General features: G+C 35.8%; 1 protein-coding gene across 9 annotated transcripts in view; it reads left to right on the forward strand.

The window, feature by feature from the left end:
* LARP1B (La ribonucleoprotein 1B) overlaps positions 1 to 5780 on the forward strand; it is a 146906-nt gene extending 141126 nt beyond the window's left edge. For all 9 annotated transcript variants that reach the window (XM_055111823.2, XM_057302155.2, XM_063603897.1 and 6 more), the window contains 3 exons: positions 1089 to 1198; positions 1917 to 2044; positions 4504 to 5780. In XM_055111823.2, coding sequence (XP_054967798.1) covers positions 1089 to 1198; positions 1917 to 2044; positions 4504 to 4701 — 436 coding nt within the window. In that variant the 3' untranslated portion in view covers positions 4702 to 5780. The remainder of the gene's footprint in view (positions 1 to 1088; positions 1199 to 1916; positions 2045 to 4503) is intronic.
* Positions 5781 to 16089: the final 10309 nt, after the last annotated feature.

Raw genomic sequence — 16089 nt, forward strand, 5'->3', positions numbered from 1 at the left:
ACTAATTCTGTCCATTGGTTGAAAGTAGTAATAATGTGATTACAGGAAGGAGGGAGAGAGCTAACATCGCTTACATCTCTTCAATGTGTTAGCTCTGGTCTAGAGGGTTTACAAATATCTATTTTTGAAAAATAGGATCTAATTGACTCAATTTTCAGTGATATAATTACAAGCCCATGATTCAAATATAGTTCTTTCTGGTTCTAAGCCTCTAGGTTTTCTACTCCTCTGAGCTGTCTTGCAGTTAGTGGTAAATGAGTAAATGACAACTGAGAAGGCTGATCATTTGCCTTTGTCCTTCACTCCAGCAGTTATGCTGTGTATTTGGGTTGTGTTATTAATGTCATACTTTTGGTCTTTGGAATAGTTTGCTAAGAAATAAGAGTAAAAATCCAAATATTGCCTATTCAATATAAATGTTGTATTGTCATCCTTTATCAATAATCTAAGAATTTCTATATTCCTCTAAAATATGATTTACTTGATAAAAACCAGAAACTTACTTCTCCAGAAACAAAGAGAGATACCGAGGCTTCACCTCAAAGATTCTGGTTTTGGGTACAAAAAAAAAAATGGTTGGAAAGAATGAGTAAGACCTACTATTTGATAGCATAATAGGGTGACTATAGTCAATGGTAGCTTAATTGTACATTTTAAAATGGCTTAAAGAGGCCAGGTGTGGTGGCTCATGCCTGTAATCCCAGCACTTTGGGAGGCCGAGGTAGGTGGATCACATGACATTAGGAGTTCAAGACCAGCCTGGCCAACATGGTGAAACCCCATCTCTACTAAAAATACAAAAATTAGCCAGACGTGGTGGCAGGCGCCTGTAATCCCAGCTACTTGGGAGGCTGAGGCAGGAGAATCACTTGAACCCAGGAGGCGGAGGTTGCAGTGAGCCGAGGTCGCACCATTGCACTCCAGCCTGAGCAACAAGAGTGAGACTCTGTCTCAAAAATAATTTAAAAATCTGAATGCTAAAATTTTATTTTTTGTTTAGGATTATTTGTGCCATGTTTGCTTATATTGATGTTACTAACTATAGAGATATTGTATTTTATTATAAACCTTTTATTTTCTCTTTATAGGTATGGGTTAGAATGTCTGTTCAGGTTTTATAGTTATGGACTGGAAAAAAAATTCAGGCGAGAAATTTTTCAGGATTTCCAAGAAGAAACCAAAAAAGACTACGAATCTGGTAACAATAACATCAGAAAACTTGTACTCTAATTGGAAATTGTAAACCTGAGTCTGTCAGTAAATAGGGAAGGAGTTCATAGTTTTTTTCTTCAGGGCAAACCATTTAAGATCTTCATGCTATTATTGTGTTTCTTGATGAAGGATGGGGCACCAGGTAGTAAGAAGGCCTTTCCTGGGAGGTGTTGGAAAGTAACTACTCTCAAGTCTTTCTTTTATGGAGGTATATTTTGTCATTATCCCTTTGACAAACGTGGCTACTCACTGATGTTCCGTTACATGAAAATTCTATGCAACATCAGCAGGTAAGCTTGGAAAGGCAGAAATAGCACAGTGGTTAAGAGTGCAGGCTCTGGGCCAGACTGCTAGGTGCAAATTCCCTTTCCACTATTTAGAAGCTATGTGACTGTGGATAAATTGCCTACCCTTGCTAGCCTCAGTTTTCTCATCTGTAACATATATGAGAACACCCATCTTTTGGGTTGTATATGGTTCAAATTAGTTTGATGCATAATAAAGCACTTAATACTTGTTACATAGCAAATGCTCAATAAATATTAGCTGCCATTATTGGTTAATTCATTACACGTCTTATTCTCAAGATCTAGAGTAAGCATATATTGGAAGATAAATTGTTTATTGCTGATAGGATTATATTTAATATGAATAATTTTTAAAATTTCATATAATTTATAATGTATATTCTTCTTTGTTATTAGGTCAGCTGTATGGACTAGAAAAGTTTTGGGCTTATTTGAAATATTCTCAATCTAAGACACAGTCTATTGACCCAAAACTTCAGGAATACCTCTGTAGTTTTAAGAGGTTAGAAGACTTCCGTGTTGATGTAAGTTTTAAGTCATTTCCTCTATTCTTTTTATTATCCATATATTTCAGTCTCTTATCAGTGACTTTTTAAGCTTTAATTTTGTAATTTTTATTTTTTAACTTTTTAGTTTTAAAATTAAACTTTGAAATAGATATAAAAATAGTTCAGAGAATTCCCATATACTCTGTTCACTCAGATTTCGCAAATGTTAACATCTTGTATAACCACAGTGCAATTGTTAATTCAATTTAATTTTCATATGCTGCTATAATTAAACATTTTCTAGATTTATTAATTTTTACCTGATATGCTAATTTGTCACTAGCAATGTGAAAACTTTTCACTTTTTAATGATCTTTTATCCATATAATTCCTGTAACATGTGCTGATATGGATTTAGGGTACCTGCATAATAAAATTAAGGAGAGAATGTTGTGTGCATGTGTGCAAGCACAAGAGTGGTGTCTTTTAGCTGAGTCAGCCAGACAAGGTCCTTTTGCTGCCATCTTATAACGATGTCCACTCTCATGGGTTCTTCTCATCACCTTTGGTGGAAGGTTGAACTTATATAGGCTTTATCCATTTGATTTCAAGAGGAAAAGAAAAGCATTAAAAAATGTCACGAATGTAAGAAGATAGAGGAAAAGGAGGAAGAAGATAAATAAAAAATAAAGGAAAAAGGCTGGGTGTGGTGGCTCACACCTGTAATTCCAGCACTTTGGGAGGCCGAGGCAGGTGGATCACCTGATGCCAGGAGTTCAAGACCAGCCTGGTCAACATGGCAAAACTCTGTCTCTACTAAAAATACAAAAATTAGCTGGGTGTGATGGTGCACGTGTGTAATCCCTGCTACTCAGGAGGCTGAGGCACAAGAATTGCTTGAACCTGGGAGGTGGAGGTTGCAGTGGGTAGAGATTGTGCCACTGCACTCCAGCCTAGGCAACAGAATGAGACTCTGTCTCAAAAAAAAAAGGGAAGAAGAAAAATTTTAAATTTAAAAATAGGAAAGAAGTAAAAGGAAGGCTAGGTTCATCATCTCTGCTTTGTGTTGTAATTTGTCTTGCAGTTTTGTGTAAATGGACTTGATGACCCAGGGATAGGGTTAATAAAAGTGCCTGTCTCTGGAATTAAGAGCTATTTTTCTAGAGTGGCCTAGCCAGTTCTGTCACAAAGACATCTTTGCTCTATATTTGAGACTCTTGCCCCATCTGAACATAAGCTAAGAATTCAGGCCTCCTCCTTTAAGTACAACGGAAGATTGGATGAGGAGGTTACTATCTTAATTTAGCTCCACATAAAAATACTAGTTCATTGGTGTCCAGTTCTGGGCTCCCAAATCTTGGTAACTGGAAAGGCATAAAAAGCTGACTTTTTTTGAATGCAGGATACCTTTTCACTGGGTACTTAAACGTTTGAAGATGTTTAAATTTGGTGCCATCAATAATATTCTCCAGTCTCATCATAGGAATTCTAGATAAACCTTCAAACTTGCTAACGATAATTTAACTTGGCATCTCTTTTATTCCCCTACTGCTTTCATTTATCTGTTATTTAAACATTTTCACTTAAGCAAGCCTGGAATAGGAGTTTAGGATTGAGAAAGAGACTGGAAATACAAATCCTTTACAGTTGACGAAATTGAATAAAGAAGGCAAATAGCCTCGCTGAAACATTTTCTTGGAGCCAAGGAACCCAGCCTTATACTTATGCCCCATCAGATAGCTCAGGCCCTAAAAAATGAGAGAAGCTTAGTAAACATATGTTGAGGCCAGGCATGGTGGCTCACGCCTGTAATCTCAGCACTTTGGGAGGCCGAGGCGGGTGGATCGCCTGAGCTTAGGAGTTTGAGACCACCCAGGGCAACATGGTGAAACCCCGTCTCTACTAAAAATACAAAAAAATTAACCGGGTGTGGTGGCTTGCACCTCTAGTCCCAGCTACTTGGGAGGCTGAGGCAGGAGAATCGCTTGAACCCCAAAGGCAAAGATTCCAGTGAGCCGATGTGGCACCACTGCACATCAGCTTGGGCTACAGAGTGAGACTCTGTCTCAAAACAAAAACAAAAACAAACAAACAAAACACTCGGGCTACAGAGTGAGACTCCGTCTCAAAAACAAAAAACAAAAACCACAAACATACATTGAGTAAAAGAATGAGCAAATACTAGTAGGCTGATTTAGTTAGGAAGGAAATTTAAGTTTAGTACCTTAAGTTGCTGTTAAGTTTTTGTTATACTAATACAATCTGTGAGGCGGGAGAATGGCGTGAACCCGGGAGGCGGAGCTTGCAGTGACCCGAGATCGCGCCACTGCACTCCAGCCTGGGTGACAGAATGAGACTCCATCAGAAAAAAAAAAAAAAAAAATTCTACTGAAGTGTCCATTTAACTTACTTTTTTGGGGAAAAGTCTAGCCTTAGATTCTGAAGGGAGGAAAAACAGTAAAATTGTCAACGGTGTTGCCTTTCATCATTTGCAGCCCCCTATTAGTGATGAATTTGGAAGAAAAAGACATTCCTCTACTTCTGGTGAGGAGAGTTATCGTCATAGACTTCCACCTAATTCCTCTACAAAGCCACCAAATGCTGCTAAACCTACATCTACCAGTGAGCTTCAGGTACCAATAAACTCTCCCAGAAGGAATACTTCACCGGAGTCCAGTGACAATTCACATTAAACAGTGCTGCCTGTGTCCTGTGGTCTCAAGAAATGGTGAAATGCCTGAGAAATAGACTCTTATGAAAGTTCTTTGTCCTTGAAGTCAACATTTACATCAGTATTTATTTGGGGAAAATCTTGGTGTTTAATTGTGATAATAAGAAAGAAGAAAAAGAAAGAAAAGTGGTAGCATTTTTTCTAACAAGAAAAATTCTAAAAATGTTTTCCCTGATTTCACAAACAAGGATAATCTTGGTGACCTTTTATAGAGATCTTCTAGTAATGTATTTTGATCTCAGATTTCTTTTTCAAAGCCATGGTTTTACAAAAACAGCATTCCTTAAATACATTTAAAAAACAATACAAGGAATGCCTAACATTTCAGCTCATACTTCTTAAAGAAGATATAGTATGTTGTATTCTCTTCTTAGAGCTTTCTTAAAGAATCCACAATCCAATTACCCCACTGTCAATTCATATTTGAACTTACCAAAACAAAGGAGGATTACGTATATGTTTTTTAAATTCAAAAACGAATATGAAATTATACATTTAGTATCCCTTTGAGACATATAGTTTAAAGAAAACTTTTTTTAAAACAAAAGTAGGAATATATAGTAAGATTGTAGTTACAATGAGTATATGCAGTTTTGATGCTAGGTTTTGCTTTTCTCCTCCCAGTCATATCTCATGATTTCCACAGTTGTTGTATTGGTGTGGAGTTTTCTGAATTGGCTATAAGCTGATTACATATTAGAGTTTTATTTTTATGATTCTATATAAACGTGCACGAGTAATTTAAAACCTGCATTGGGATTGATTGGAATATTGTCCTAAATTAATTAAATCTTGCACTGTTTTGAATGCATCTGCTATTTATACATCTGCAAGTGGGTATGTTATAAGGAGTCAGATTATCTTTAATTTAAAATGAATACTTAGTTTTACCTTTTTGTTTATTTTTTGTTTAATTTTGTTTTTATAAATGTTTTCAAGAGTTATAGCAAATTGATTTCTAATTTTTATTGCTATTACAACTGATGTAAATGGTAGTTTCAGTTTTTGTGAGATTTAAAAAAATAAAGCACTTATTCTGAATTTTTTGAATTGATTTTTAATTATTTTTATTTAGAATATAGTTGAAAAGCTGTAATATTCAGTTTTGCTAGTAAAAGACCATTTTTTTTTTGTGAATGAAGTTTCAATTATAAGCTTACATCCACTTTATTGAGCACTACATAATTTACAGATATTTTGTTGTATTGGCAAAAGCAAGTGGTTTCCATATGCTAAATTAATTGTATTTTCTTTTTGAGCAGATTGGATATCTTGTTCTTATAAATTATAATATTGAAATACATATACTCTTTGGATGGATGGGCTGTTAATTTATAAATAGGTTTTCATTAAGTTATTTCTCATGATTAATAATCAGCAGTTTTATAATATTTACTATTTGGAGGGTCATTTTGATGCTTTAAATTGCAGAAATAGTCAAATTTGAATATTCAGAAAATAAATTTATTTAGATATATTGTAAAGAGGGTGCAAAACAAGCAATGGGTTAGAATAATAGATCTTCAAGTCTTTTCTTAAATGGGGTATGTAGTTCCAGCTTTTCAGTGAGAAATTTCCAAACCGTGCTTATTAGCTTTAAATGGTCTCTTGAAATGATCATAAATTTTTCTCAGTGTCCTTTTTGTGTTGAACACATACATCTGAAACCTGTATTTAACCAGATATTTCTACTCAACTGAATATACAAGTGTAAATTTGATTGGAAAATTGTATATTATAAATGAAAATATAATAATCAGGAGTTTTGTGGTTTGTATTAATTAGTAGTTTTATCATATTTTTATTATAAAAGTAATACATGTACATTGGGAAATTTAGAAAAGCACAAAGAAGAAAATAAAGTACTTGTTATAAAAAGAAGAAAAACCAAAATTGGTGTCAGGCTATATATAGTGTTATAACCTGCATTTGTCACTTAATGGAGTTGAACATTTTCTGATGTCATTAATATTTCTCATTACTTTTTTTTTTTAATTGTAGAGATGGGGTTTCACCATGTTGACCAGGCTGATCTTGAACTCCTGGTCTCAAGTGATCCACCTTCCTCGGCCTCCTAAAGTGCTTGAATTACAGGCATGATGAGCTACCGTGCCCGGCCAGTGATGTCATTAATATTTCTATTTCATGGCTTTTACCAGTTACATAGTATTCCAGTGTGTGAATATGCCGAGTTTACTTAGCTAACTGCTGACTGTTGAACTTTGGCTGTGGCTAGGTTTTAGCTGTTACAAACAACAATTAATAGGCTGGGCATGGTGGCTCATGCCTGTAATCCCAGCACTTTGGGAGGCTGAGGCGGGTGGATCACTTGAGATCAGAAGTGCGAGACCAGCCTGGCCAACATGATGTGAAACCCTATCTCTACTAAAAATACAAAAAACTAGCTGGGCGTGGTGGTGCATGTCTGTAATCTCAGCTACTGGGGAGGCTGAGACAGGAGAATCGCTTGAACCCAAGAGGCAGAGAGGTTGCAATGAGCCGAGTCCGCGCCACTGCACTCCAGCCTGGGCGACAGAGTGAGACTCCGTCTCAAAAAAACAAAAACAAAAACAAAAAACAAACAAACAACAATGAATAGCATCCTTACAGATAAATCTTTGTGTATAAAAGAGTTACTGTCAAGAACTCCTAGAAGTTGGAACTCTAAGTAAAAACGTGTCTCCATTTAAGACCTCTAGGAAGGTTGCACAGTTTACACTTTTATCAACATCTGCTTCCCTACATCCTTATCAACACCAATTATGATAAATCTTTCTCTTTAGACTGATAAGCAAAAAATCATTTAAATCTCTCTCTCTTTTTTTTTTTTTTTTTTTTTGAGATGGAGCTTTGCTCTTGTTGCCCAGGCTGGAGTGCAATGACGCGATCTCGGCTCACTGCAACTTCCACCTTCCAGATCCAAGCAATTCTCCCGCCTCAGCCTTCCGAGTAGCTGGGACTATAGGCATGCACCACTATGCCCGGCTAATTTTGTATTTTTAGTTGAGATGGGGTTTCACCATGTTGGCTAGGCTGGTCTCGAACTACTGACCTCAGGTGATCCACCTTGGCCTCCCAAAGTGCTGGGATTACAGGTGTGAGCCACTGCGCCTGGCCACTAAATCTCATTATTAATGTCACCATTTTAATCATTTTAAATGATTTAATCATTTTAATCATTTTAAATAGTGACCATTTTAATCAGGTCACTAATGAGCGATAATTTTTATTGCTTATTAACCATATTGTTTGTAGATTGCTTGAAAATACCCCTTATGTTTTCCTTTTGGAGTGATTATCTCTTTCTGATAAATTTATGGAGTGTTTTCACTTATCAAGAATATTAACCCTTTGCTTTCTAATTTTGCTTATGTATGCTTGACATGGTATGTACTTTTTTTGGGTAAAATTTTAAAAAACTATACCCCTTAAAGAAATTCTGAATGTAAAGCTCAAGCAAATAAAAGCACTGCTATTTAATGAAAAGAAAAACATTATTGACTATAAATCTAAATGGCCCTACCCAAAATTTATGAAAGTCCCTACAGACCTTAGGGCTTCCTTTTTTATTATTTTGCACAATTTTCAATATCAAAAAAGGCAATGCTAAAAATGTTATTCAAACTCCTCCTCCTCCTTTTAAGAAAATAGTTGAAGCTGTCTTTGACATTTTCTATACTAAAAGGAATTAGGAAGGGAGTTATGTTTTTAAAGTGGTATTATTTTAGTTTTGAAATATATTTTATTTTATTTTATTTATTTTTTTGAGACGGAGTTTCGCTCTTGTTGCCCAGGCTGGAGTGCAATGGCACGATCTCGGCTCACTGTAACCTGTCTACCAGGTTCAAGCGATTCTCCTGCCTCAGCCTCCTGAGTAGCTGGGATTACAGGCATGTGCCACCACGCCTGGCTAATTTTGTATTTTTAATAGAGACAGGGTTTCTCCATGTTGGTCAGGGTGGTCTCAAACTCCCGACCTCAGGTGATCCACCCACCTCAGCCTCCCAAAGTGCTGGGATTACAGGTGTGAGCCACTGCTCCTGGCTAGATTTTATTTTTTAAACTTATGTTAGTTTGGAACTCCACTCTGACATTCTGTATGCTTCTTGCCATTTTACAAAGTAGTGTCACCACTTTCCTTTGTGTGTTTAATCTTTTCCTTCAACTAATTTCTTGGCTTTTATGTAACTATTATTTTTATTTTATTCTTGCATAGGAGGCTGATCCAATAGAGTAATACCTAATTATATCACCATGAGATGGCAAAACGGAATGTCAGATCTGTAGACTTTTGACAGGAAAGTGAGTATGTGTGTGTTTTTGAGACCTCTTACTCCATCTTGTGGTGATATCATATAATTATATCAATTACTCTTGCATTCCTAATAGTCATATGTGTGTCTCACAACTCATTACGTGGTTAGGCATTGCCCTAGTTATTGGTAAATTTGCATTAGTTATTTGGTTATTAGTAAATATATATGATAACATTAAGACTTGTGTATAGTTAAAAATGGAAATACTATTGCTTTGGTATTGTCCTTTCACTTAAGAGTTTGAAGTACTTCATTAGCATTATTTTTTTATTAACTCTTGAGATGTGAACAAAGCAAGCAGATTTTAAGGTATATCTCCTGGCTAACCTAAGCCATGTAGTTAAGTCACACAGCAAGTTAATGAATGGATCCTGCCTAAAACATGATAAACTTAAAACTAGTTGTTAATCTTGTAACTAGAACAAAGTGTTATCACACAACTAGTTGAATGGCTGAGCTAGGGTTTGAACTCCAGTAGTCTGGCTTCAGAGCCCAGGCTCTTCATCTTAACCAGATTTTTCTTTAACAGCGTGAAATAGAACACAGAACCCCTGACTTTCGAACTCAACTGCAATGATTCTTAAGTATTATAAATCAAGATTGGATTCTTGTGGTTAAGACTGCATTTTTTTTGATGATAGGCATCCTCTGCAGTAATGGAGGGTCTAATGGAGTATTTAAAAACATGCATTATGTGATAAATGATTTACAATACATGCTAAATCTTTTGGGAGGAAATTTTGATTAGGAAACAAATATCATCCATGTGTTTAAATGTTTTCCTAGAATTAGATAAGGTAAAATACAAATGAAACTGAGCATTTTATTTAGAATTTGCTTAGAAATTTTGCATTAGTTTATTTAGGGTTATTATTGACAACTGAAGATTCTGAACTGTTCGGCTTGAAGGAAATATCCCACAAGGTTAATTGATAGGAATCAATTCTGACTTTACACTCTGTGTCAGTTTTCTGAGTTCTTTACAATCAAGCTTGTTTTTTCCTTGCAAATTAAGAAATACTTTGGTTAATAGAATGGTTTCTAACAATATACTGCACGTATTAGCTTCAATAAATTCTAGAAACCAGAATGTGCTGCTATTGTTTTGTTTTTTTCCAGATAGTGTTCCAAGTCTACAAAATTGAGTACCTTTCTCCATGTGTTTTAAGATTCATTACACTTTTATTGTAACACAAACATTATCACAGTACTGTAATGCTTAATGTTAACATTTTCTGGTTTCCAGTTGAATGCCTTTAAGTATAATCTGAGGTGAGACTTATTTTAATGAGTCAATGGATGGACTTTAAGGGAAAGGGTCTGTGAGAGCCAAAATTTAGTTAACTGCTGCTCTAGAGACAGCTTGTTTGTTAGAAACATGAGTTGAATCCTGGCCCCTCTCACTAAGTTACAGTCCTTTATCTACAAAATTACACTTACCCCATAGTGTCCTGAAGAATAAATACACAGCATGTAACACAGTGCTTGGTGGTACAGTAAGCACTTAGTAAACATGAGCTATCATTAGGGCTAAGCACTGGACAAATTATCTCCAGGTATTGCAAGGTATTTTCTCCAGTAGGCTGTGAATATAATTTTAAATTTTCATGGGAAATTAATCTACTTAAAACATTTTAATTAGTAAGGAAAAGTCTGATTTTAATTGTTTTATTGTCCTAACATAGTGGTTTATGAATGCTTTTCTGCCCTTGTGGTGGTTCACTGACTTCCATGTGAGAAGTAGTAGAGTTGCTTAGATGCCGTTATTTCTACTGACCTTGACCAAGTGACAAGAGCATGATTTCCATGAAGCAGTTACCATGAATCTGAAATCACACCTTCAGTTTTAGTTCTTTCCCTTTGTTTTTTAACAATTTTGCTTATTATGTTTTCCCAGAATCACCATGATCGATTACTTCTGCTCATCGTAAACATCTAGTTCCTAAGCAGGATATGAGAATCTGCCTTCCTGTGACCTCTCCTGGGCTCAGTGACACTCCAGTCGCCACCCCACCCCACACCAATGCCACTTCCAAGTTTGACTTGCATCTTACAAACCATATTTCTGTTTACTTTTTTTCTGCCCTGGGACATTTTTAATAACTTTTAGATAACAACTTCAACAAAAATTTACCTCCCACCAAGAGAAGTTGTCTTTATTGTGAGAAGTTGTCTTTATTCCCAAGAAGGGGAATAACTTGCTCTTTAAGTCAGTTTTATTACAGGTAAATTTGTACCAGCTTTTTCCTCTACTTGTGTTAAGACCTGTCTCCAATAGACATTCCAATTGAGGATTGTGGAAATAGCAGATTACATTGGTGTCTGCCCACCACTGAAGGCAAAAAGCTGGTTTATCTAGGCCACAGGCAGAGCCCGCAGGGGAGGCAGGTAACTTCTTGGACCACCAGATTATCTTGATCTTCAGCCAGCTTTATTGTTGTTCTACATTTTAATAAACACTACATGTTTATTTTATTTTATTTTATATATGTTATGTTATGTTATGTTATTTTTTTGAGGCAGAGTCTCCCAGTTTTGCCCAGGCTGGAGCACAGTGGTGAGATCTCGGCTCACTGCAACCTCCGCCTCCCAGGTTCAAACGACTCTCGTGCCTCAGCCTCCCGAGTAGCTGGGACTACAGACATGCACCACCACGTGCGCCTAACTTTTCTATTTTTGTAGAGATGGGGTTTTGCCAGGTTGCCCAGGATGATCTTGAACTCCTGACCTCAATTGATCCTCTCTCCTCAGCCTCCCAGAGTGCTGGGATTACAGGCGTGAGCACTGCGCACCTGGCCTGTTTTATTATTTTGAAGATTACAGTATAGGTTTCTAGGAAGCCTGGATGGAGGTTCTCATATTCTAGGTAATATTTAGCTATTTAATAAAAATTTATTTTTAAAACCTTAAAGTTTGTGGATTACATACAATACAGTTTTTGACTTGGTGCATGAATGTATTGAAATGAACTTGATACCATTATATTCACTTTAAAGCATATCGGCACAATTTCCTAGAACCAATCTCTAATGACTATTCCTGAAACTTTTCATACTTGTCATATTTTTCCATTTCAACTATGTTATTTACTTATTTATTTTAATTTTTTTGAGATGGAGTCTTGCCCTGTCACCCAGGCCGGAGTGGAGTGGTGCGATCTTGGCTCACTGCAACAGCCTGCCTCATGGCTTCGAGTGATTCTCCTGCCTCAGCCTTCTGAGTAGCTGGGGTTACAGGCGCACGCTACCACACCTGGCTAATTTTTGTGCTTTTAGTAGAGACAGGTGTCATCATGTTGGCCAGGCTGGTCTTGAACTCCTGACCTCAGGTGATCTGCCTGCCTCAGCCTCCCAAAGTGCTGGGATTACAAGCCTGAGCCACTGCACCTGGCCTTGACTATGTTATTTAAATCACTAGTGCCTAAACTTTGCTAAAGTGATATAGTAGTAGCTCAAATAATCATAATAAGGATATTTTCAGAATAAAAAAATATCATGGAAGTTATTACCCAAGTAAAACTTCATTCCAATCTTTGCATTTTACCTTCTCTCAACTATGAGAAGTCAGGAATATTGTCTATCTTGGTTACCATTATATTTCCAACAAAGAAGAATAAAAGAAAGAGGGAAAGAAAAGAGGAGGAAAGATGGAAGGAATATCTTGAAATCCTGTCATCTAAAATAACTATCATGACATCTGGCATATATAACATAATATTTTGCCTAAATTCTTAAACTATACAAGGATAATATATGTAAGATATTTTATTTATATTTATTTATTTTTAATTTCTCAGCAAAAGCCACATTCAAATATGTAAGGTATTTTAAACAATATCACAAGTGCTGAAGAGATAAAACACATAAGAGCCAAAAGAGTGAAGACTGATAGAAGGCAGGCTGTAACTAGAAATCCTTCTAGCCATCATCCAGGGAATGGAACTATATATGAGATTGAAGTACGGTTATAGCTGAACATAGTTGCTTGATTTTTTAAAGCTTTACACAGTTGATTCAGGATAATTATTGTGTTATCTTTGGGGGATTCTTGATCCTGAACAAAGCTTCATTGTTAGTACTACTACGTTAAAAGTCCTATTGAGTGAAACAGAGGATATAGTCTAATTCAAGGGCCAAGGGAAGGCATCAAAATATTTAATTGGTTTGTCAAAAACTCCCACCTTTAGAAACTCCTGGGAGGTGCAGTGGCTCATGCCTGTAATCCCAGCACTTTCGTAGGCCAAGGTGGGAGGAACACTTGAGGTCAAGAGTTCGAGACCAGCCTGAGGAAATAGCAAAATCCAGTCTCTACAAAAAAGGAGGAAGAGGAGAAGGAGAAAAGGTGCACAAATTCCTAATTTTTTTCCTCCACTTTATAAAAGAAAGGCATTGTCCTGACCTATCCCAAATACTGCTGTAGTTATGCAAGCTGTCATGGGCCACACATAGGTGAAATCTTCATAGTAATTCATTGAGCTATCATAAACCCACAAGACTTGCTAAATTTCTCTTCTTTATAAATATTTATGGGTAAAGCTTTGTATATTGTGGCTAGTGTACACTGTATTATTCAATGAGGGAATTAGAACACATTTTTATCAAATCATAAAATATGCATTACAATTACTATGAGTCCATCTTACAAAATGTTTAAAATTGTTAACTTTTTATTTACAAAATATATTATTTTAAAAATAGCTGCTAAATTTGTTTTTAGTAGACTAAAGCATTCTGTTTCATTAGATTTATTTTAAAAGTTGAATCATGATTTTTCTCAAGACAGGCATTTCCAGTAAATCTATGGCCAAGATTGTCGAGCTGTTTACCCAATGCATTTCTAGAATGCTAGACTGCATTCCTGTCCTCCTGCTCTTTCAGGTTTGCCAATATAATTGGTTCTGGTTATTGGAAAGCAGACGAAGTAAGGGGCTCCACTTCTGGACTTGGCCACGTGCCATCTTCATGCTCATTCCTTTCTTCTTCAGCTATACAGAAGCCATATGTTGAAAACAACAGAGCCCTGAGGAGTGGCCCTGAATCACTACCTAGTCCTTTTGGGGACTCTATATTAAATCAAGAAATAGCTTTTAATTATATTAAGCCACAAGATTTTGAACTTTATCTGTTACAGTAGCTAATATTAAGTGATAATAACAAATTTACTACTTATGTTTAATAATTACCAAAATGTGTATATATTTTTGTTGTCTTGATCAATTCTATATTAATATTTGTAATAACTCAAGAAAAGTTTTTATCAACTAGAACCACTTATAGTCAGAGTAAAGTAAAATTTTAAATTATGTACTTATTTTTGTTTTAATACATTTACATATCTGGTCAATAATATTTTCAAACAAAAACATGATGACAAAAATCTGGAAAAAATGGGATAGAATACAAGCTCAAGGAGAAAAAGGAAAGATGTAAGCTTTCTAAATGTTAAAGAATAACTTGCTCATATATTTAAAAAAATAGATCCAAATGTTATATTTGGATTTCGTTGGATTCACTTAAAATGAAATTTATAATATGCTGGAAATTATGACCTATGCAATTATTTAAAATTATAAAAAATTTAGATGTCAGCTTAAAGCTTCATGAGGGATATATAGCTTATGAAAATTATTTTAGGGGGTTTTCAAGCAAAAAAGTGTAAATGCACTGACTAAAGGGGGAAGGTGCATGCTTTGGAGTTAAGTAGCCCTGCATCCAAACTCTGCTTTTGCTATATGACTGGGCAAGTTAGATTAACCCATTGGCCCTTATTCTGCTCAATAAATTAAATGAAAATACATGTAAAGTGCTATCTGGCACTAAGCTGCTCTTGCTATTAAAAATCTTAAGTACTTCTAGGAAGGAAAAGTTAGCCACTCAGGTGAAAATTAATTAATCAGAGCCCGTATTTCTGAGAGTAGATTAAAAAATTAGGTACAGAGGGGAAAGAACTTATTTGGGAGAGAAAGGATAATTTTAGAACATGTAGTATAAGCCAAGAGAAGAAGCTCTGTGACATGGCAGAATGATACTGGATGGGACCCTATTTTGGAGGACATCCGGAAAGGTTGGCGAGGCTGTACATAAAGGAAAAGAGAGAAGACAGCATACATTTGCTTTCATTTGCCTTGGTTCTAGTCTACCATGCAATGAAAATAGCTCTCATATTTTAAAGTCACTCAAAAGATTGCTTTTAAGTGGGTGTAATGATTTTATATGTACCCTAAATTACAGCATGTGCTTTATGAACCTCCTCCCTTGTGTTCCACGTGACTCCTATTTTAAGTAGATTCAAAGTGATACCAGAGTTAACCAGGTCAATTACCACCTGTGCTTGTTTCCTTTAATTCTTTTAAATCCCTGAGAGAAAATAAGACATTAAGTTAGCAATTTCTTTTTCTAATACCCCTGATTACAGTGTGTACCTATTGAGACATCAGATAAACGCTAGCGGCCATGGCTGGAACGGAAGCTAGGGAAGGCTGTGGAGTTGCAAAAGTTCCTGCGTGCTAAACAGGGCAGATGCAGTTAAAATAATACCTGGCATTGTCTGACCGTTCTATTCCTTCATGAGCCACCTTAAAATTCAGATTTGTTGGTAGAGTTCTTATATTTAGGAAGGGATCAGAGAAAGTCACAAGAGAACCATATTTTGAAAAACAGTAGCCAATGTTGGTAGAAGTATAAATTGGTAGAAAACCTCTATGGTTAAAAATTTAGCAATAGCTTTCAAAATTTTAAGTGCATTTGCCATTTGACCTGGCAATTCCACTTCTAGGAATTTACCCTGCAAATAAAATCTTTGCACATGTGTGCAAAGATGTAAATACTCATATAGTCATTACTTTAAATAGCACAAGATTATAATGAGTATCTGTCAATAAAAGTGATTAATTTTTATTGTATGGTCATATAATGGAATTCCATGAAGTATGACAGCTCAACAGTTGATAAGGAAGAATGGAATATTCCTTAAGGAGTGATCTGTAAGATATATTAACTAAAAAAGGCAAGGCACACAGCATTATGTCTTCCACC

The sequence above is a fragment of the Pan paniscus genome, chromosome 3 (assembly GCF_029289425.2).
Source record: "Pan paniscus chromosome 3, NHGRI_mPanPan1-v2.0_pri, whole genome shotgun sequence".
In the NCBI taxonomy this organism is placed as follows: Eukaryota; Metazoa; Chordata; class Mammalia; order Primates; family Hominidae; genus Pan; species Pan paniscus.